Raw genomic sequence first — 22,500 nt, 5'->3', positions numbered from 1 at the left:
TTTTCATTTTAAAGAGAAATAAATGGATATTGAATAGAAATTAATAATATGTTTATAAGCAATGAAAGCGACAACGATATCGATCATTAACATAGGCTTCGATTAATGTGAAAACACAGGTCATGGTATGACGAGGTAATTACTCGATATTCCCATGAATATCTTATTGACGTTATTCTCGATCCCTGCATCGTAATTCTGTAATTCCAGTATGCAGAAATGCATATCAGTACTCACAGTATTTAAAGGGATATTACAGTGTTTAATGTAGTTACATGATTTGTAATATACCATATAGATAAATACATATTGGCTCTCTGAACTATCAATTCCCTTTCTATACAAGAGTATTATTTTGTAATATATATGTTAATCCATTTTAATCGTATATTAAATTCTTTGAGTCCATTTAATATGACCGATAAAAAAGGGTAAAACGAATGTTTATTATAAACGGTTTTAAATGAAATACTTTTCGTCTATCAATAATACAATGTTCAACGATATCAAAAGTAATAGTGTTTTTTTTTGCTTCTTCTTCTTTTTTTCTTTTTTTTTTTTCAATATATAGTTCAGATTTTTCACGAGTTGACAGATGTTATCACGAGAAATACGTAAATTATTCTGAACGTTTTAGAGCGAAAATTCTTTATCAGCATAATCCTATATCCGTTCAAATTTGTTGGAAATAATAACAATAATAATAATAATAATAATAATAATAATAATAATAATAATAATAATAATAATAATAATAATAATAATAATAATAATAATAAAGTTTATGTACGAAGTGTGTCCCGATTATAAAGACATTGGACAGATCTAACTGCATCGTTATATAGGATAGATCACACATCTCGGTCCATTCACGCTGGTCGAGCATTCATACGGGTTATGCACGGAGTAACGGAGACGGTCCGGGGACGATAGTGGATTTAAATTGAAATGGAAATAGCCGGTTTGCGCTTTCCTGACCCGCCATTTCAGATTTTTCGTCCAGCCGGTGCAGCCGCGAAATCATTCCGATTCTTCGTAAGCGGAAACGCCGGTGGATCTATCCTGACGACCGACCCCGAGGAACAATGCTCGGATTGCCCGGGCAGTAGCAAACGGATGGAAGGGAGTGAGTTAGGGGAGGATTGAGGTGCAGGCGATGAGGGTTGGGATGGAGTGGAGGGTGGCGGGATGAGTTGCTGACTGGGAAGAGGAGGAGAAGAGGGGTGACGGCTTTGGGAAGCTTAGGAGAGCAGCGGCCATTGTTCTCCTATCGCCCAATTATTTTCTCGTCGCGAACCTACATACGTGTGTTCGTCTATGGATAGATAGATATGATAGATAGAACGATAGATACATATATATATATATATGTTTGTATATATAGATATAGAAAGATAAACGATGAAATAGTTCCATAGATTGAAAGATTTATTTCTTCAATAGGACGACTCGATCGATTCTCAACAGGTGTTAATGGGATTTAAATTAACGTCAAATTGTAGAGTTTGTATTGTTTCATAAAACACAAAATTTCTACGATATTTATAATCTATTTGCAGAGATATTAATTATTCGACAATTCGTTAATTGATTTTGGAATTAATTTGAATGTTTTTTGAGTTAAATGAATTGTTATGGTTTTGTGGTAAGTAACATATGTAATCAAACATATGATACACATATGTACATATATATATATATATATATATATATATATATATATGTATGTTATATTCGTCGAATGATTTATACATATATATATATATATATATATATATATATATTTTTTTTTTTTTCTATAATTTACAAGTATACTTGGTTTCCTAGAAAAGATAAAAAAATGGATAAAAATCTTTAAAATCCTACGGTTTGATAAAAGAATAGGATGAATGGTGTATATATATATTTTAGTAGATAACTATAATATATAATCCTAATTATCTCAAGCATAGATATCGCTTTTCTTTTCAATGGATATTACCTTCAGAGAAAAATTGAGAGAAAAAAAAAATATATATATATATATATATATATATATATATATATATATATAAAGCATTCGATGAACATAACGTCATTGCCGAAGCGAGAGAAGGAATTATCGTTAAATAAGATGGCGTGTATAGCAGAATAAAGAAGAAGAGGATAGAAAAAGAAGGAAGAAAAAGAGGTTCTTCACTTTCATTTTTCATGATGGCGGAGAAGAGGTTCGTTCTATTTTATTCGCGAGACGCAACGCGTTTTTATTTTTACAAGGTGGATCTTTTTCCGCGCTCATTAAGCCGTACTCGTCCTTAATTAGCTCCGTAAAGAAAATCAGCGGGTGGAAACTGCTCGAGAATGCTTGCGGTAGTCATAAAGAAAGACCATATTGAGATTTTCTCACAGTGAAAACGTGAAAGGAATAATTTATGTACCGAAATACTGTTGCGGAATCTAATAAAAAAATTTATTTTTAAATAATGCGCGAAGGGTTCGTTACATTACAATCGTAAAACGTAAGATTCTTTTCTTTCTTCTTCTTCTTCTTCTTCTTCTTCTTTTTTATTTTTTAACGATATCAAATCATTTCCACATAAAATTTTGTTTTTCTAAGAAAATCTTTGCCGTTGGCGTGCGACGATATGATGTTTATCACGTTTACGGTACGCAGTTAATGGTTTTCACTTCATTTTTACGATTCTTGAAGATGGAGTGTAGAAGGATAACGATGTCCCCTTGATATATGAAATATGTTCAACGTTATGTTCAAATTTGACAAATAAGAGAGAAAACATCAGAGAATTAAGCTGCTGTATTTTTTTTTATTATCTTTCTTTTTTTTCTAGAAATTTGCGATTTGCAATTTTACTGAGTATAATTTTAGACCAGATACAAAAAATTATGTAAGAAAAGTAAAAAAGGGACAGAGAGAGAGAGAGAGAGAGAGAGAGAGAGAGAGAGAGAGAGAAAGAGAGAGAGAAAGAATAAGATTAAAAAATCATAGGAAGTGTGATGTGTGAGTGAGAAGGATTGAAACGTCATTCGTCTTTCGTCTAACGTAAAAGTAAGGAAAAACTTTAATGGAATTTAGAAATTTGGTCGATTCTCTCCGATCGTCTGATGCAGAAAAGAGGTGGGTGAAGTTGCAATGAATAATATCGTCGCATGGTCGACGATGCATCTAGAAAACTTGTATCATCGTCATTGGAATTCCTTTGACGTGGAAATTCGTCTACAATTTGTATCCTAGTCTCGCTCTTGCGAATGAAAAATGATGGAGGCTCGAGTGTAGTTCACAAGAGGAACACAGAAAGAGAGAGAGAGAGAGAGAGAGAGGGAGAGAGAGATAAAAAGAGAGAGAGAGAGAGAGAGAAAGAGAGATAGAAAATTATAAAATTTTTTTCTAGGAGAGGTACCCCAATGATGGAAAAAGAAAGTACACACTTAAATGGATGCAAAATGTAAAATTAAATTAATGGGGAGACCACGAAGATTGAATAATATTTATATTAGTGAGATAAGGTAAGATGACGAGAATAAGAGTAAGCAGGGTGGGATCAAAGTGAGATATTATGTTGTTGAACGAAAGTAAAGTGATGGTAATAAGTATGATAAATAAAATACGAATAAAAAATAAGTGAAATGAGAAATATATCGAAATGAGAAATTTATTTCTATCTGAGAAATGAAAGAAGAAAGAAAGATACTTCTCTTTCTCTCTTACTTACGCTCTTCTTTCTCTTTTTTTTTTTTTTGTTTTTTTTTTTGTGTTTTTTTTTTGCTTCGTTTTGTAGTTTCCAAATTATTTAGATAGCTCGGAAAGGAAAAAAAAAGAAAAGAAAAAACTTTGCTCATTGTTCGTTAGAGAAAACAAACTGGGGGGAGGGGGACCCCAGTTTATGCATACTTTTCTGTGTCTTTTCGTGTTGAGAGAAAGAGAGAGACAGAATGAGAGAGAGAGAGAGAGAGAGAGAGAGAGAGAGAGAGGGAGAGAAAGAAAAAGACAGAGTGCGTGTATATCTAAATACATGGATATTCTCGGCAACGAGAGAAACTAATGCGTAACTACGAATATGCACGCGTCGTATATTATCGCACGGCAGAATGTACGCGATTCTGTCTCGTGCGCGTCCATGAATCACCTACCTATGGTTAGAACGTTATACTAGTTCAGCGAGTAGCAGAGACGAGCGAGTTGTACTACTTGTACTAACCACGTGTGTGCCGACGTTATGAAACGCTTCCACAGTAATCCCTTTCGGTAACACGTATTGTGGTTCTTATGAACGTTTTGCAAGTTTATACGTTCTGTCATTGTTACATTAACTTTTTTTTCTTTTTCTTTTCTTTTTTTTTTTTTTTATTCAACGATCATATGAACTTAAAGGAAACGATGTTAGCATATGCAACGTATATGCGCATAATGAAAATAAATTTTAGAAATATATTTCAATGTTACATGTAATTGCGGTGGAAATAAAAGAAATGAAAAAGAAATGAAAAAGAAATTAACGGAAGAAGAAATGTAAAGGAGGGAAGATTTTTTTTTTTCTCTTTGAAAGTATCTCTTTTTCTATTTTGTCAAAAAATTCATACCGAGTGAGCGATTTAATATAGATACGAATTAATTTGGTAGTTTTTTTTTTTTTTTTTTTTAATCAAACAATTACGTATTTAATATGTTTAATATTATACAGTTCAAAAAAGAAAGAGAGAGAGAGAGAGAGATAAGATAAACAAAAAAACATTTGTCCCGGTCAGTTTGAAATCATACGTTTTTCTCTCAGCGCTAAATTTATCGTTTCCAATGACGAAATTGAAATAGCTCCGAAAAAAATGTTCCGATAACGGGAAACTACCCTCGAGGCTGCGAATTTTACGAGAAATCGCTTAATTAATTGAAAAGCTTCGCGTTGTAAATTCTGCGATAACCGGAAACTTCGTTGAAAAATTACGTTCCGTGGATAGACAATAACGATCATTGTGTACGGCGCGAGTTGCACGTTTCGTTTTTCTACGTGTGTATGTTTTATTGTTCGACGACCCCTAGTATTGAAAAAATTTCGTCATGGTAAATAAAAGTTCGTCCGTGTTAATTGCATTCGAATTGCGAACAACTTCGACGTATACCTATCGACGTATGCAAAATTATCACAATGCATACACTAGTCCTGAGAGAAAAGTTGTCCACTTTTTTCTTCATTCATTCATTTAATATTATTTCTAAATAACATTATTAGCTTAATGAAAAGCTTAAAGTCTATCAATCACGAAATTTCGAATATATTATTATTTTTAATAAAAAAAAAAAAAAAAAAAAAAAAAAAGAAAAAACAGATGAAATGAAATTAAATTTTATAATCCACTTACCTGTGGATAATCGCCGTCCTTCATCTGATAATCGAAAACGTAAAAGAACGTTTTTGGCATTGGTTCCTTCTCGATCTCGGGCGATGGCGCGATGTGAGGATTATTTGGCTTTTTCGTGTGCCTCAGAGTGAAAAGATCACCAGTTTGAACGAGCGGTGCTACGAATTGCGCGTCGCTCAATGCCTGGACACAGGCGTCCTTTGTATTCACCGGATGCTGTACCGTCCGTTCCCAATCGGAATATTCGTTGACGACCTAGAAAAATTGATAATTTACGAAATGAACGAATCATCGAGAGAGCAATGAAAACTACAGTATACACATACGTATATATATGTATATATATACGTATAAATATATATATATTTACATATATATTGAACTGTTAACTCTTTCTCATTTAATTAAACAATAATTAAACAGTAAGAAAAATTCATTTTGCTGTTCACTTTGAAAATACTTTTAATTGTAAAAACGTTACAATTATAAGTTCGTAACATGTGATATGACAAATTAAAAAAAAAAAAAAAAAGAAAAAAAAAAGAAAAAGAAAAGAAAAGAAAAGAAAAGAAAGAAAGAAAGAAAATAGAAGAACAAATAAACGAACGAACGAATGAACAAACAAACAAACAAACAAACAAACAAAAAATAAAAATAAATGACTGTCAAGATATAAAATCAGTCACGTTACGTGGATGTAGATATTTTTTTGCATTATTTTTCAGCTTATCTCCATCGAGATCGATCGATCATTGAACGTTCGTAGATAACGGAACAACGTATAGATATCTAAATATTTATTACGACCAAGAGACGTACCGTAACTCGTGATACGAAAATAATTTGTGAATTATGATGCCGCTGCGGAGAGTACGCGAGGGGGTTGGACGATTTTTACAATTCGTATACTGATGCCTTTCCTGTGTGAACGTTTTGTGCAATGGTTATCGTTTCGCCCGCCGGCGATCCCGTTATTTTCATTTTATCGAGTAGAGAGAACGTCCGGAGAGGATACAAGAGATAAGTAATTAAAGGTTAATGCAATTGTAAAATAAGCATTGTCCAGCGGAACAACGACCCTTCTGTATATTTCCTTCGATTCTTTTCTTTTTTTCTTCTTCTTCTTTTTTTTTTTTTTCTTATTTTCTTTTCTTTTTATTCTGTTTTTTTTTTTATTTTCTTTTTTATTGAAAAATTCTCCGATAACATTGAGATATTATATTAACTTGACTAGAAGTAGCAACGTTTCCTTCGATTGCGTAAAATTGAATAAACGAATCTCGTGAAAAAAAAAAAAGAAATAAAAAAGAAATTATTCGACGAGGTTTCGACATTGTATTGTCGGGAGTTAAATTTTAGAAAGATAAGAATAAAAAGATAGATTTATTTGTTTCATAATTCGAGGGATGCGGATCAATATCATCAACTTCAATTATGATTAAAATAAAATTGACGTGAATAATGAATTTCGAAGTACAAAAGAAATTTTAATACGTGCGAATAATATAATGTTTAAGTTAATAAATTAATATCTAATATTATAAAAAAAAGAAAAAAAAATGTGGAAGTATACGGAAAAAGAGAAAGAAATTTCTAACCGTATAAAATATTTCCGTTAGATGATAGACGTAAGCATTTCTAACATAAGTTCTGATGATCCTGTCTCTCCTTTCACCCTCGAATCCTTGATGCACATCCTTTTCAGCGAATTTCCAAAGAGCCTCGCTGGTCGTGACGCCGAACAATAGGTCGTATTTATTGTTGCTCGTTATAGGTGCTCCGTGTTCAGCTTTTTTCGGGAGTGGTCTGAAAAATGTGTGTACATTTATTTATTTATTTATTTATTTATTTATTTATTTTTCTTTTTTTTCTTGTTTCAAACACTCATAAAAACGAGTAAGTATTGAAAATTTTAACAATGTAATGCAATATTGAAATACCGAAATATTTTATTACAATAGTTATTAATGAATGAACTGCATATGCATTGCGTTTGAATAATTTCAATTATAATCAATGTTCTTTTTTAATTTTTAATAATCTCTATTTCAATGAATAAAGAACTCGAACATTTAGATTTTATTATGGATGAGATCGAAATTGATTAGAAAAAAAAAAAAAATATTTTTAAAGAAACACAAGAAATAATTGATAATAAATGATTATCGCTGATAATCGTTGAAATTAAATCATTATACATGTAAGATATGAAGAAAGATTCGTTCGATCGATATTAAATTAAATTAATTCGTTCGATTATATAATATATGTCCGTACCCAAATCCTTGAAATTCTGGGCCAAGATAGGACAAAAGGTCCTTCTGGAAATCAGGTTTGATAACTACACCGTCTACGCTCGGTCCAAAGGCGCTGAGAAAAGTTGGTGGTTGTATGTCGATCTGCATCAATTCCTCAAGGCTGCTTTCTCTGAGGCAATCGACTATCAACTCGTTGTCCTTGAGTAGGTCCTCAGGAATCGTGCAATTTATCGCTCTAGCGAGCTTTAGCGCATAAAAGACGGGATCCTCGACTACAGCCCAAGAAGACAATGCACTGCCCGAGAGTAGTATCGCCCTTTTGAAAAGACCTGTATCGAGAAAGTAAATCGTACCTTTTTTTTTGTTTCTAATTTAGATTTAATCGTTTTATTCCACACGATAAATTACATCATTGTCATAGAATCTAAAAGATTCTATTAAATAGAAATATAATTAAATTATATATGACGATAAAATTAATATTGATTACTTCTTATATCCATATTGAGAATTAAAAGAACAATTGTATTGTAACTATATCGAATGTCTTTCAAATGATTTAAAATGATATGAAAAAAAAAAAAAAAAAAAAAAAAAAGAAATGGATCGTCGAATTAATTTTGTGGTATATAAAAGTGATTTGGTTAAGATAATCGAGTATTTACGAGAGATTACATTTGATCGATTATTTTAATTATAACTTCGTAAAATTAATTTATAAATGATCATTTGTCGATATTAATCATATTTTCTGACAAAATTGTTCTTTTCTTCCTTTTTGTTTTGGTACCCTTGCATTAAAAAAAAAAAAAAAAAAAACTAAAAGAAAACAAAAAAACAAAAGAAATAATAGAGAAAAAAAAGACATCATCTAATATTTCCTAATAATAGAAAATATTATGAATAATTTGAAAACTTTTCTCTCTTGCCGAGAAATTTTATTCTTTTCATGATCGAAAAAAGATAGGCGTAAAATCTGTACACGTTTGCTCGACGATATGTTAAAATACAATGTCTGTGAGAAGGGATGACAAGGTCAAGAAGTAAATATATTTTTCTCGATAACGATGACGTAAGAATCTTGATGACGATTGAGAGAAAATCAAATTTATCGTCTGACATCAACGAAGTTAAAGGAACAATGTCATGTTCTTGGCTATTTCGATTTTCAGAATATTGGAAATTCAGAATAACAAATCCTTAAGCAGATTTCTTAAAACTCGGAAGAAAATGATTGAGAGAATGAAAAGAAAGATCAGAATTTAAATATGTCACAATGAACTTTTTTAAATACTGAATTTTTTTTCTTTTTTTTTTTTTTTTTATAATATTAAAATTTATTCGAGCACTTCCAAGAGCCTTGAAAGATGATTATCATTGAATAGAATAGAATTCGTTTTGAATGGATACTTAAACTTTTACAACAAAATATAAAAACTTTAGTGCTTCCTTGATTTTTAATACAAGAGTTTCATTGAAAAAGAATAAATTCGATGTTTGACCATACAATGGTACAATAATGCCTTTCAAATAAGTTTTCCAATAGCGTGGCGCTAAAGTTATCACCATTAATTTTTAAATTCGACTCTCTTTAATTTTTTTTTTTATTTTTATTTCTTATTTTTCTTTTTTTTCTTTTTTTTTTTTTTAGATTTTTAAGATCGAAATTATTTTTATATACCTGATATATGTACGTGGAAGAACATGCATCGTAGGATAAGAAAACTCATATATATATTTATTTTTGAAAAATAATTATAGATATTTAATTAATATAAAATCATAATTATATACATATATATGTATATATATATATATAAAATTATGTATAATTATATTATTATATATACGTTCAATATGATAACTGATATAATGTATCAACATAATTCGATCAATTGCTTAGAATATTTTATAAGATATATATATATATATAAAGAAAAGGTTATAAAATTCTAACAATAGAAAATATTATTGGCAATTTGAAGAATTTTCAATCTTTCTTTTTTGAACGGTAATACGGTAAAATTCGATGAACGAAGGCACGTGTAGCTAGATGGTTGGTAACACGTTGCCCTTTCGATATTGCTCTCATCTTTCTTAACATCTTCATCGAGAAACGAACGAACACACTCACTGTGGTCGAGTTCACGGTTAACATTTTCGAGGTAGCGGGACTTCCTGATCGCGTTAGACTCACCTCTTGGAAAAAGAAGAGGATATCGAATCCTTGTAAGATCTTGATTCTGTTCTCTCCTATCGCGATATTATGTGTGTGAAATATTACTCATCTCTATCCACTCTTTATTCTCTCTCTTCCTCCCTCTCTCTCTCTTTCTCTCTCTCTCTCTCTCTCTTTCTCTCTCTTCTTATTCTTTTTCTTTCTTTATCCGTATGGTTGCCATCGAACTTTTCCTTATCTCATCTCTATTGGAAAATACTTTTACCTATTATGAAAGCGCACTCGCGCGTGTACGATCTTTATCTTTTTTTTTTCTTTCATCCCTATTCCGTTCCTTTCATTTCCTTTTCTTTTAGTATTTTTTTCTTTTCATTATCTTTTCCTCTTTCTCTCTTCCTCTCTCTCTCTCTCTCTCTCTCTCTCTATCTTTCCTTTTTTAATCTCTTTATCATTCTCTCGCATTTTTCGACGCAATCATAATAGTTTTTCAGATTAAGGAAACGTTTGTTTCAAAAGAGATATCAATGTATCATTTTCTTTCGAAACTTTATTCAATGATTATGCCTGTCTTCTCTTTCTTTTTTCTGACGTTATTAAAAGTATACGGGGTAAGCGGAATAACTTCGATCACTTTTATACTTAAGTAGTTTGAAAATTTCGCAAACTTGAAGGAACGAAGAGAGAAAGAAAAAAAGAGAGAAAGAGAGAAAGAGACAGAGACAGAGACAGAGACAGAGACAGAGACAGACATAGAGACAGAGACAGAAAATTGAAACACTAGCTTGCTAAAGGTATACTACAATGAACTTGTAGTTTTTTAACGTTAATTATATCGGAAAGAAAAGAAGAGAAAAGAAAAAGAAAAGGAAAAAGAAAAAATTTTTTAAAGTTTATTAATGAATAAAATTGTCAAGAATTGTCAGGGGTTTTAATTAATTACGTTAAAGAAGAAAGATGAAAGTTCGATTAAAGTAATACAAGGTACTATCCAAGTCACGTTTATTCAAATTAAAATAAAATAATATTTTAATGATATCATTATATCTTTGATATATATATAATAATATAGTATTTTTGAGATCAATAGTAACATTTGTCTGTACGTCTACTTACTGTGCAACTCTATGAAACAATCTCCTTTCTTTATCTTTCTCAAGGACATATAACTCCGTTCTGCTTTTTCCTATGAAATCCGATTTCTTCGATACTTGGAGAGCTTTCCGATCGAGACGAAAGGCTTTGTGCCGAACAAAGCGCATTATTTCGTTACGAACGTGAAATCGAACTGTCGCGAAAGACATTTCACGAAAGAAATTTTTGACGATGTAAAATGAGACAAGAAATTCTAGTAGCAAGTAACAAATTTTGAAATTTTTGCTTTCCATATTCTTTTAGAAAAATAATCGATTGACCATAGGGGAAAAATTATTAATGGTTTCATCTTACTGATATTACGTAATAACGTAACTCTCTTTCTCTCTCTCTCTCTCAACTTTGTATAACTTTTATATAATATATTACATTATATTATATTATAAGAAAAATTATTGTCTGACCGAACGTTACATAGTTTCGAAGGGAATGTTGTTTATCAACATTTTTCTATAGTTTCTCTCACATTGTATTCATTTAAATGAATTTTAAATGAAATATTTCACATTTCGTTTTCTTTTTTTTTTGTTATGAAAATTCCAAAGAATATTAAATTCTAAATAAAAATGTATGAATCTTTATTGATTTTAAATTTGTTAAGAGTTATCGAATTATTTTATTTATTAAAAGATAACAGCTATGACATATTATCAAAATTACTTAACTATGTGATACGTATACGGATCAATATAGGGTTAATATTATTATTCGTAACAATATTCAGTTGAATTCATTTGTCAGAATGTTTCCGTCTATCTTTCGATCTTTTTAATTTATATTTCAACCCATTCTTTTTTTCCCATTCTTTAGAGGAATACATATTTAATTCAAATCAATAACGTAATAAAAGCGATAAATATCACGATATATTTCATGATACTTCATATTTATTTGAGATTGTGTCTTTAAAAACGAAAAAAGAAAAAATAAATAAAACGAAATTGTTATAAAAATAATATATATATATATATATTATATAGAAAATAATTGTAATTAAAATGTAAAATAATTATATTGAAATAAAAAAGAAAAGATTTTACCTCTTATGACGGTTGGACTAATAGCAAGAAAATGGACACAAGCAGCTCCTGTACCCTGTCCCATGAGGCTAACGTTTTCGGGATCGCCGCCAAAAAGTGCAATGTGCTGTTGGACCCAGTGTAAAGCCGCGATTTGATCCATCAGACCGTAATTCGCCACCCTCGCCTTCGTTTCAGGCGCCACGTTGGCGTTCAGGAAGCCTAGCACGCCCAGCCTGTAGTTGATCGTCACGATCACTTGCTCGGTATAGCTGGCTAGGACGCTACCGTCGTAAGGATTTCCGCTCCCCCACTCGTAGCTTTCACCGTGAATGTAAAGGACAACCGGATGTCTCCTACCACTTTCCGCCATGCCTGTAACACAAAAGCGAACTATGCTTGATTCGAAGTCTCTTTCTCTCTCCTTCTCTCTCTCTCTCTCTCTCTCTTTCTCTCTCTCTCTCTTTCTCTTTCGTTCGCACACTGCTTTGCTTCGATTATTACCAGAAACGGCCATTTACATCGCTGGATATTCAACTCGATGTTGAATGCGATATATATATATATATATTTCAGCTTTATATATATATATATATATATATATATATATATATATATAGAGCTGAAAATTGAATGGCTTTTCAACGGTACGATTTATATTTTTAGTATTATATATGATATAGTTTATATAGTAGATTTTTAACAGTGAGTTCATTCGAAGGAAAATATATAGAAAGGTATCATTTGTTTAGGAAATAGAATAAGATGTTATTTATATACAATTTGCACGTCAAAAAGCTGGTTAGAGGAAGAGAAATTCCTCTTCCTCTTCGTTGTTCCATACAACGAGCCGCATCGTTTCACGTTTGAAAAGCAAGATTGGAGTTCCCTTTGACAATGCATCATGACTGCATGACGGAATCCGAAGAGTTCACTGTAACTTTTCTATAGGGTTAGACGTAAGGTCAACATCCTGCTTTGTTTTTGGAAAAGGCTTCTCTATTTTACTTTTACTCTTTATATGTATATATACTCTCTTTATTTCTTTCTTTTTCTTTTACTCTTGCTAATTCTTTTTTTAATTCAATAGAATTGAATACAATTCTCCATTGAAATATTTATTTCAAATATATACTATATTTAATTATTCGTCTCGAAGTCCGTGAAATAATACCAACTTTATATTAAGAATACGATATGATAATATAAAGAAATAATAGAATTTTATTTCTCTAATTATTATGAAAATATAAATTTCAAATGTCATTACGAAAAGTTGGATACAGTTAAACAATATAATATTTTATTTCAATTTTTCAATCAAACAAACCTGATAAGTAATTATTTTGTTTTTTCAGTATAATTTTGTTTGATTCTCTCAATATAATTATTTTATTTCCTCAATATTTTTTCAATAATCAATAATCTTTTTTTGCATATATATACAAAAATATATATGCAAAATTTTATATATATATATATATATATATATATATATATATATATATGCAGTATATGTATATATATCGTGTAAATAAAAAAATGGATGGAATATTTATTATTGAAAATTATATAAATCGCATATTTATTGAAAATTATAAATCGCACAATAGATTTGGCATTCATTCCAGTCTATGCTTTTTATTATGCGTATCTATCGCTTTATACGCATTGTAACTTCCTATTGAGCGATTTCAAGCTTCTAATTCGTAGGACATAAACATAGGAATTGGACCAACTGGCAAGTTTACGATAGGTAGTTGTAGCTAAATCCTGATTAACATATCGATTTGCATGGACAGTCCCGAGGACTCCGAGGTTCGCGATAAAGCATCGTATTTTGAGCAGAAGACGTGATACCGTTTTCCCTCGATTAGCGAGACCGGATTAGTATACTAATTCGTTTTATCTATGTCCAAATGTTTGTATGTTCGTAATATACATACACATATATACATACATACATATACATACATACATATATATACATATATATATATATATACATATATATATATATATACATAGATATATATTTATATATATGTATGTATATATGTGTATACGTACGGATTGAAAAAAAAAAAAAATTAAAAAAAAAAAAGGAAAATAAAAAAAAAATAAAACCAGAAAACAAAAGAAAAGAGAACGAGTCGATAAATCCGGATGCTGGGATGCGTGAATGTCGTGTCGTATGTTCTTTCGAATTTATGCAACATCGATGAAAGCTCCGTCGAAAGCTTCGACAAATTGAACCCGACGGAAAAACATAGAGGGCTGATAAAAGCCCGTCGCGTTTTGTAGCCAATAGACTCGATCGCATTCGAATGCGCATTTCGAATTTTGGAATCTCTCGCGTGAACTCGTATCTGGCTAGTACGTATGCCTCCACCTTTTTTTTTTCCACCTTTTTTTCTTCTTTTCTTTCTAATTCTCTCACCTAAAAATCGTAAAGCTCTAACAATATTTCTTTTTTTCTTTTCTATTTTCTTTTTTTTTTTTTTTTTTTGTTTACAATCAATTTTATTGAGAAATAACAGTCGAAAGAAGTATCGAAAAAGATGATTATTGCGTTTAAGATTTATATATCTCTAATTATATTCTCAATTGATTCGATTAAATGACAACAGTTATAAAGAATAATTAAAAGTTTTAATAAAACACCTCAATTGAGAAAATATTGTCGGTTATTGCAAGATTCGCAATAATCGACAATCTCACTAATCTCTTCCTTTCTCTCTCTCTCTCTCTCTCTCTCTCTCTCTCTCTCTCTTTCATTCAGAATTAGTTTAAATGTATGAACAAAAGGCGTGATAAGGATTTGCTTTTCTTTTCGGATTTTAATTAACTAAAGTGCTAAGGGTCTCAAGGTAAAAGGAAATTCCTGTCGTAGGCAAGAAATGCTATACGAATTCGTCGCGAATGACAAGGGAAAAGAGAGGTACAGAAATTTGATCAGCCATTTGTACGCATGGAGACTATTTTCGAGTCAGTCCATTTTATGCCTTATAGTGCTCTTTTTCCCTCTCTCTCTCTCTCTCTCTCTCTCTTTCTCTCTCTTTATTTTTCTTTCTTTTTCTCTTGTTCTCTCTTTTTGCGAGAAGAGATAGAAGATTGTGACCGAAAAAAGAATAGAAAGAATCCAGAGAACGACTGGCTTTTGAAAATAGACAGAAATTTTGCAAGAGATAACCAGAACTTTCGCGCGGTATAGTTCTTCTTTCTTTATCTTTTTTCTTTCCTCTCTTTTTTTTTTTTCTTTTTTTTATAACTCACTTTCAACGACTAATCGAAGGAAAAGAAAAAAGAAAAGGAAAAAAGATAGAAAAAAGAAGAAGAGAATCATATAGACTATTAAGAGAAAAAAAAGATGCAAAATATGTGAGGAGGATGGAAAATTGTGAGTACAATCGAAAATACGATAGTTTCGTTGAGGAAAATTAAAAAAGTCTATGTGAAAGGAAAAAGTAAAAGAGAGTGATAAATGAGAAATCGAAGTTGTGGGAGGATAACTTCGACGGCAACTTTAAGCTTCGCTCGACGTAAAAGCCATTGTCGTTGGGATTAAGGTATTAGTTTGGAATATCGTTCCTGGACCTGCCCATCTCTCTTGAACGAAGGCTCTAGGAAGTATCGTATAAGTTCGTAAGTACTTATATGTAGGTACTTACATACTATATGTATTGTGCACACAGATGCACATGCCACGCGTTCGTTCGCCGTTCTACGATAAATGGAGCGAACCATTTTTGATCGCTTTCACGTAAAACGTGAACACCAACGAATAATCGATTAAGCTATCTTAACTTGCTTTTTTACTTTAAGGTATATAAATTCTATGTAAGTTGATGTATCTGTATGTTCTGATAAATGTTCTTATATGTATACATGCATGCATGTAAATGTATCTGTATATTATACATGCGTATATATATATATATATATATATAATATATTTACAGATGTATATATATATATATAATATATTTACAGATGTATATATATATATATATATATATATATGTAAATTTATCTGTACACTTTGATAAATGCAGGCGTATATACATATATATCTATGTAGACATACATCTATCAAAATATACAAATAATTTGCAAATATATATGTATGTATACATATAGATACATCTGTGTGTATTATATATATATTTTTTTTATTATATATATATATATATATATATATATATATATATGAATAAAAAGTTTCTCGTTATAGAGGATATGACAGTAAGTTTATAAAGTACTTCGCCAACAAGGTACTTACCTGATTAAGACCTTGGTATAATTCCACGAGGAGTAGAGTTGGTCAAAAGATACCAGTGCTAAAGGAAAGTGGAAGACAGACAGAGAGAGAGAGAGAGAGAAAGAGAGAGAGAGAGATAGAGAGATAGAGAGAGAGAGAGAGAGAGAGAGAGAGAGAGAGAGAGAGAGGAAGAGAAACCAAAGGAGTATCTCTCGGTAAGAGTAAGTTTAGGTATCTTAGTTATATCGAAATGATGAAACGCGCGTCTCGTGAACCTCCTCTTAGAAGGAGAATCTCAAAGTGGACCCAGCTGCAATGGTGAAAACTCCAAGAACGCAAGTTCTCAGCAAGTAGTTTTTTCTCTCGAAGGAAATTTCGCGCTGATAAATGTAAAAAGATCGAACGCAAGTCAGCTCGAAAAAGAGTTTGGATCGCATTCGCTAATATTGAGAATCCCGTATAGCGACTCTCTTGTAAAGATCTCTTGCGAACGTTTTTATCGATAAAAAAAAAAATACACGATGGAAATCTAAGAAAGTAAGTACATATTGGATATTCTTATCAATGTACAATATATATATATACTTTAGATATGTATGCGTATACACATGTTAGAGCGAAGCCTTTATGAAAGATGATGCATATGTCAAGATATCAAGCGAGAATGGTTTATGTTAGTTTGAAGGGTCTCGCTTCTGATAATAAAAAGTTTAATTCTATCATGGATTGTTTAGATTCAATAATATTTATGCGCCCAGAAATGCATCATTATTGTAGGATACACATATCCAAACTTAACCTATGTTGCATTAAAGAAATGCAAATATGTGCAATTACGCGGTGATCGAATGGTATGATAATACGTATCACGTGTATCACGTGTAACTTGGAAGATATGAAAAAATTATGAACGAACCAGTGCGGTTAGTGTGAGTGTATTTGATTAGAATATTTTATTCCAAGAGGGTAAATAAAAAATTATCTATGAATAAATACATGCAACTGGATGAACACTTAATAAGTGATAAGGATTAAAAGAAGGAAAAAAAAAATAGTATTACAATTTCTAAGAGATTTCTTAATAATATATAATATGGCTTTATTTATATTTTTTTTTTTTTTTAATTTAGTTTTGTTCTTTTGTTTTCCGTTTTTTCTTTTCTTCTTTTATGACTATGAATTTTAATTAACGACACAATGGTACAATAATATTTATTTTAACGCGTATAATTACGATAACGATAAAATAGTAATATAAATAATAGTCAATATCATAGAAAAATAAATCGATATCAATGTTATCTCTTAAAATTTGCAATAATATGTGAAACGAAGCGTGAATGATGTAGGCGAACGGATTTATAACTCTACCGTCGCTCTTCTTGCGTTAATGTAGCTATCAAATATAACTCATAGGGGTGATGTTTCATGCATGAAATCGAGCACACGTGAAATTGAAAAGTAATTAATAACATAATGTATTCTGTACTATTGTACCGATATGTTGTGTTGAGAATAATTAAGGATAATAATAATAATAATAATAATAATAATAATAATAATAATAATAATAATAATAATAATAATAATAATAATAATAATAATAATAATAATAATAATAATAATAATAATAATAATAATAATAATAATAATAATAATAATAATGACAACAACAACAACAATAACATTATTAGTAATAATAATAGTAGTAGTAATAGCAATCGTGATATCCTCAATCATATGTCGCCCTGGAGCTTTGAGTAGGTATTGAATGTTGGATTTAATAGAAATCTCCAAATTTGTATTAACATTGTGAGATTTATATCCGAATGAAAATGATTGAATACGATTGTTCGTAAATAATAGTGTTATTTTTCATTAAGAAATAAATATTATAAATATAATACGTATGAGCGCTAAACAATTGTGAAGACATAGATTAAATGAAAAATTTAATAAAAATTATTTCATCGTAAAGTAATACGTACGATTGGTTCATTGCCATAAGTATTAGATAAGAAATGAATTAATTTTTATTAAATTTTTTTTATTAAATCATTTTCATAATCACAAACTCAAGTATATCTATTTAATGTATGTACAATGTCTGCGATAATTAGTGATACATTTTAAAATGTTATTTACTGTGGTAAAACGTAAAAACAAATTAGAAAACTTTTAATTATGGATATCGTTGGTTGATAACGAAATAAACAGAGAAAAAAGGTATAAAAAAAATTTATAGAGAAAGATAGAGATAGAGATTGAGAGGGATACAGAGAAAGAAAGAGAGAGAGAGAGAGTGAAAGAGTGAGAGAGAGAGAGAGAGAGAGAGAGAGAGAGAAAGAGAAAGAGAAAGAGAAAACATAAAAGCATTTTCTCATTCAAAACGACGACGCTTACGTTATATAAAATAACGAATTTAAATAGAATAATCGCTTTTTATCGGCCAACGACGACATTTTCATAGTCTGGCGTTCTCGCGGAGCTTGTTTAGCCGCGAAAAAGCTTCCACCGTTGCCCTTTCATTCTTCTCTGAAAATGTTCCTGCAACCCTCGCGTTGAAATTTCTAAAAGCTTTCAAGATCGACGATTCCTTCGTTGACTCGATGAAGACGTTGGTGGAAGGACGCCGAGTGGAAAAGTAAGAGGGACAAAAGTAAATAACTCGAAAGTAAGAGAGAGAAAGAGAGAAAGAGATTTTAACATCGTGTTGCTTAAAAATTATCAATTTGTGTTCCTTATAAAAGTATGTAGTTGAAAAGCACACGTCGAAAAATATAAAAGAGAAAGATAAATATATATAAATAGACTTATGGAGTCTTACAAACTTTTGTTTTGTAATAATGTGCTGCTTTTTTTTATATTAATATTTCTAAAGACCCATTTAAGCGAATTAATAATTAATAGGTATATATATATATATATATATATATATATATATATAAATGGATAAATAGATATATTTACATATACAAATCTTTTTAATTTTTTACTTTATCACTTTTATATTTTCATTTTTCCATTTTCATTCTCTATTGTTCCTGTTAGTTTCCTATTGTAAACATTTTCGCATTGCTCTTGTGGTAATCAAAATGTTTTTTTTTTGCTGTTTATGTATTTCTTTTCTTTTGTTTTTGTTCTTTTAAATAAATCCGTCTGTTCTATTGTGAATCATTTCATGAATAATTCAAATTGTTATTATTATTATTATTATTATTATTATTATTATTATTATTATTATTATTATTATCATTATCATTATTATTATTAATAATATTATAATTATTAATGTTATTGTTTGTCATTATCCTCATCATAGTATTATTATTATTATAATTATTATCATTATTATTATTATTATTATTATTTTATATACGAACTGTACAATTAATAATTCAAAGAATATATATAGGTATACGAAAGAGAAAGGAAGAGAGAGAGAGAAAGAGAGAGAGAGAGAGAGAGAGAGAGAGAAGTGGAGGAAAAATGAAGCAAGGGAATGCAAGTTCGAGAAAGAAAAATCAGTCGAACTTGGGGAAATTTGTCTCGTAGGGAGAAACGTTCCAAGGCAAAAATATTGACTGGTAGGAGAAAACGTTGCGACGGTTCTCGCTTCGATTTTTCTTACATCCGGGATCTTGATCGATTATCCTATCGCGCTTTTGAATACTTCTTCGAGATACAGACAGAGATATCCATCTCTTTTAAAAAGGTTCGAAAGAAAGGAAGGAAGGAAGGAAGGAAGGAAGTTTCTGTTTGATTCGCGAAATTTATATCTAAATGTCACGTCGAAATCTTGATGTTGTTTTTACGATAACAAATTTTCTCTCTTTTCACTGTTTCTTTCTCTTTCTCTTTCTCTTTTCATCTCATTCGATGCGCTATTCGTACAATACAATGATAAAAATCTCGTATCGTCTCTCTCGCGAACTCCATCAATTTTATCGGTATATTTGATCTTAGTTCCTTTGTATATACATCTAAAGGTCAAAAGTTCGAAGGTATCTATGAGATTTCAGATAAACTGCCGATGTTTCTATGATTTTATTATACTAGGTATCTCACTTCTACTGTCACTACGTCAATTGAAGTTATTCGCATACAGTTTGCGAATCTAAGGTAAAAGTTCTTCGCTCTCGCAAAAATGAAAGATTGAAAGTTAAATTCTAAGTTAACTTCTCTTGATATTATAAAAGAAATATTAATCAGAAACGATCAAATTTTTTCTTTTTTTCGATCGTTCGATCGTTTATATATGTAACCAAATGTAAAATTAATAAATATATTTTCCTATTCAATTTTTATCAAAGCTATTTATAATTTTTAAAACGTCGTAATAATTAATTAATCATTTGAAAAGAAGAAAGGCTGATAAATAGATCTTCCAAGGGGAAACGAAAAATTTAAGTAATTATCTTTATTATCTCGCCGAACGTTTCACAAAGAAAATGGAATTTCTTGGTTTCAAGGAAAAACAACTTAAGTGTATTATACTTCTTATGCAGATTTTCTTCGGTAACGATTGAACTTAGAACACTTTGGTATGTACTTTTAGAAGAAATTCAACTTCCTCATCTTGTTAAATAAGCTCTGTTTATCTTCCGAGTAGTTGATCGATATGATAATCTTCTAACGAGAGATCTTTTTATTGAATACATTTTTTTAAAAAAGTTATTTACAAATTAAATTTTTGTTGATCCTTAAAGAAAGATATTTAAAAAGTTGTACTGCGCTATTCTTTTTTCTTCCTCCTTCTTTATTCTTTTTTTTCTTTTTTTTTTTGTTTTTTTTTCTCTTTCTTTTTTTTTTCTTTCCGAAACTATATTTCGCGAGAAAATCTCTCACGAGTCTTTATCGGTCTTCATCTTTGTTTATTTCTTTACTCTGCTTTACTTACGCGTACACGCACACACAGATACACACATACACACACACACACACATAACACGCATATGCACATCATACACACACGTACACGCACATTCTACATTTACTCGATTCCCTTCCGCAAAGTACGCGCAAGTAGCCCTGCATATTTAATGGGACGTTTCTCTGCATCCTTTCAACCGGCAAGTTTCTAAGTATTAGCATAGTAAACATGGATTTACGTTGTACCTTAGACCTCTGCCGTTCTGTCACCAACGTGGATGTTCAGTCCATACGAAGGAGACAAACAGGGCTGAGGGCTGAATCTCTTCGAAGCGAAGGAGTAAGAGTAGAAGCGGGACTAGACGCGGACGAGGCTTAGACGTTTGCTCGCGAGACGTACTTAAGCGTCCATTTTCCCAGGATTAATACGCTTGATGTTATATCATAAATATACAAACAAGGTAGATACAAGATAGTTAATTTAATTAGGAAATTAATTAAACGAACTGCTTGTTAGCTTATAAATTATTAGATAAATACAAGTTGAGGAAGATATTTTTTATTTATTTATATCATCTTTTTTTCACACACATATATATATATATATATTTATATGTGTATATAATTTTTTATTATTACTTATTCATGCGCATTATTCATAGTCACTAAAGAAAATTTCTTGTACTGATGCGCTAAACGTTCATTGAAAAGCTAATAAAGGTTATCTACATATATTTATATATATGTAACACTTATTTAATAGAGAATTAATCGAGCATCTTATTTGCTAACTTTTTATCTATAATGTATAGCGGAAAGTAATTTTTTGTTTTTTGTTTTTATTCATATCATGTATTTCATATTTATATATTTTATTCATATTCGATAATGATCAATGAAAAAGTCTTCATTGAAAAGTTTGATCGAATGAACGATCAATAATGATTGTCTTTTAATGATAAGAGAAAACTTCGAAGAAAATAAAGATGGCTATCGTCAACATTAGAGAACACTATTACGAGCGTTCAATGGAATAACAGCCTTTGAGGAAGCTGGCATTGTTCCAACGATGTTAATTTAACGGTGATTAGCTTTAGGTTTGGCATATCCCTCGAATTCCTTGAATGCGTTCGTTCATTTAGTAAAGGAATTCGTATCGAGGGATAACATCGTAGAGATATTCAAAATGTTTTAATTAATCTTTAATATAAAATTTATGTTTTACGTTTTTTACTTTTAATAACAATAACGATAATAATAAATTAAATAATAATAATAATAATAATAATAATAATAATAATAATAATAATAATAATAATAATAATAGAAAGATACAAAAGAAATAGAAAAAAAAAAAACGAAGAAAAAGAAAGAAAAGCTTATACCAAGCCAAGCGCAGGTAAATAA

The 22,500-nt window shown here is 30.2% G+C and overlaps 1 protein-coding gene across 6 annotated transcripts in view; it reads right to left on the bottom strand.

The window, feature by feature from the left end:
* NLG-4 (neuroligin 4) overlaps positions 1-22,500 on the bottom strand; it is a 230,188-nt gene that overhangs the window by 42,707 nt on the left and 164,981 nt on the right. For all 6 annotated transcript variants that reach the window (XM_035873316.2, XM_035873318.2, XM_035873315.2 and 3 more), the window contains 4 exons: positions 11,982-12,335; positions 7,630-7,939; positions 6,951-7,158; positions 5,353-5,607 (listed from right to left, as the gene is read on the bottom strand). In XM_035873316.2, coding sequence (XP_035729209.1) covers positions 5,353-5,607; positions 6,951-7,158; positions 7,630-7,939; positions 11,982-12,335 — 1,127 coding nt within the window. The remainder of the gene's footprint in view (positions 1-5,352; positions 5,608-6,950; positions 7,159-7,629; positions 7,940-11,981; positions 12,336-22,500) is intronic.

Source organism: Vespa mandarinia, chromosome 10 (assembly GCF_050613455.1).
Source record: "Vespa mandarinia isolate Hongniang chromosome 10, ASM5061345v1, whole genome shotgun sequence".
Taxonomy (NCBI): Eukaryota; Metazoa; Arthropoda; class Insecta; order Hymenoptera; family Vespidae; genus Vespa; species Vespa mandarinia.
The sequence above is the reverse complement of the archived record's forward strand: the minus strand, read 5'-3'. Positions and strand labels throughout refer to the sequence as shown.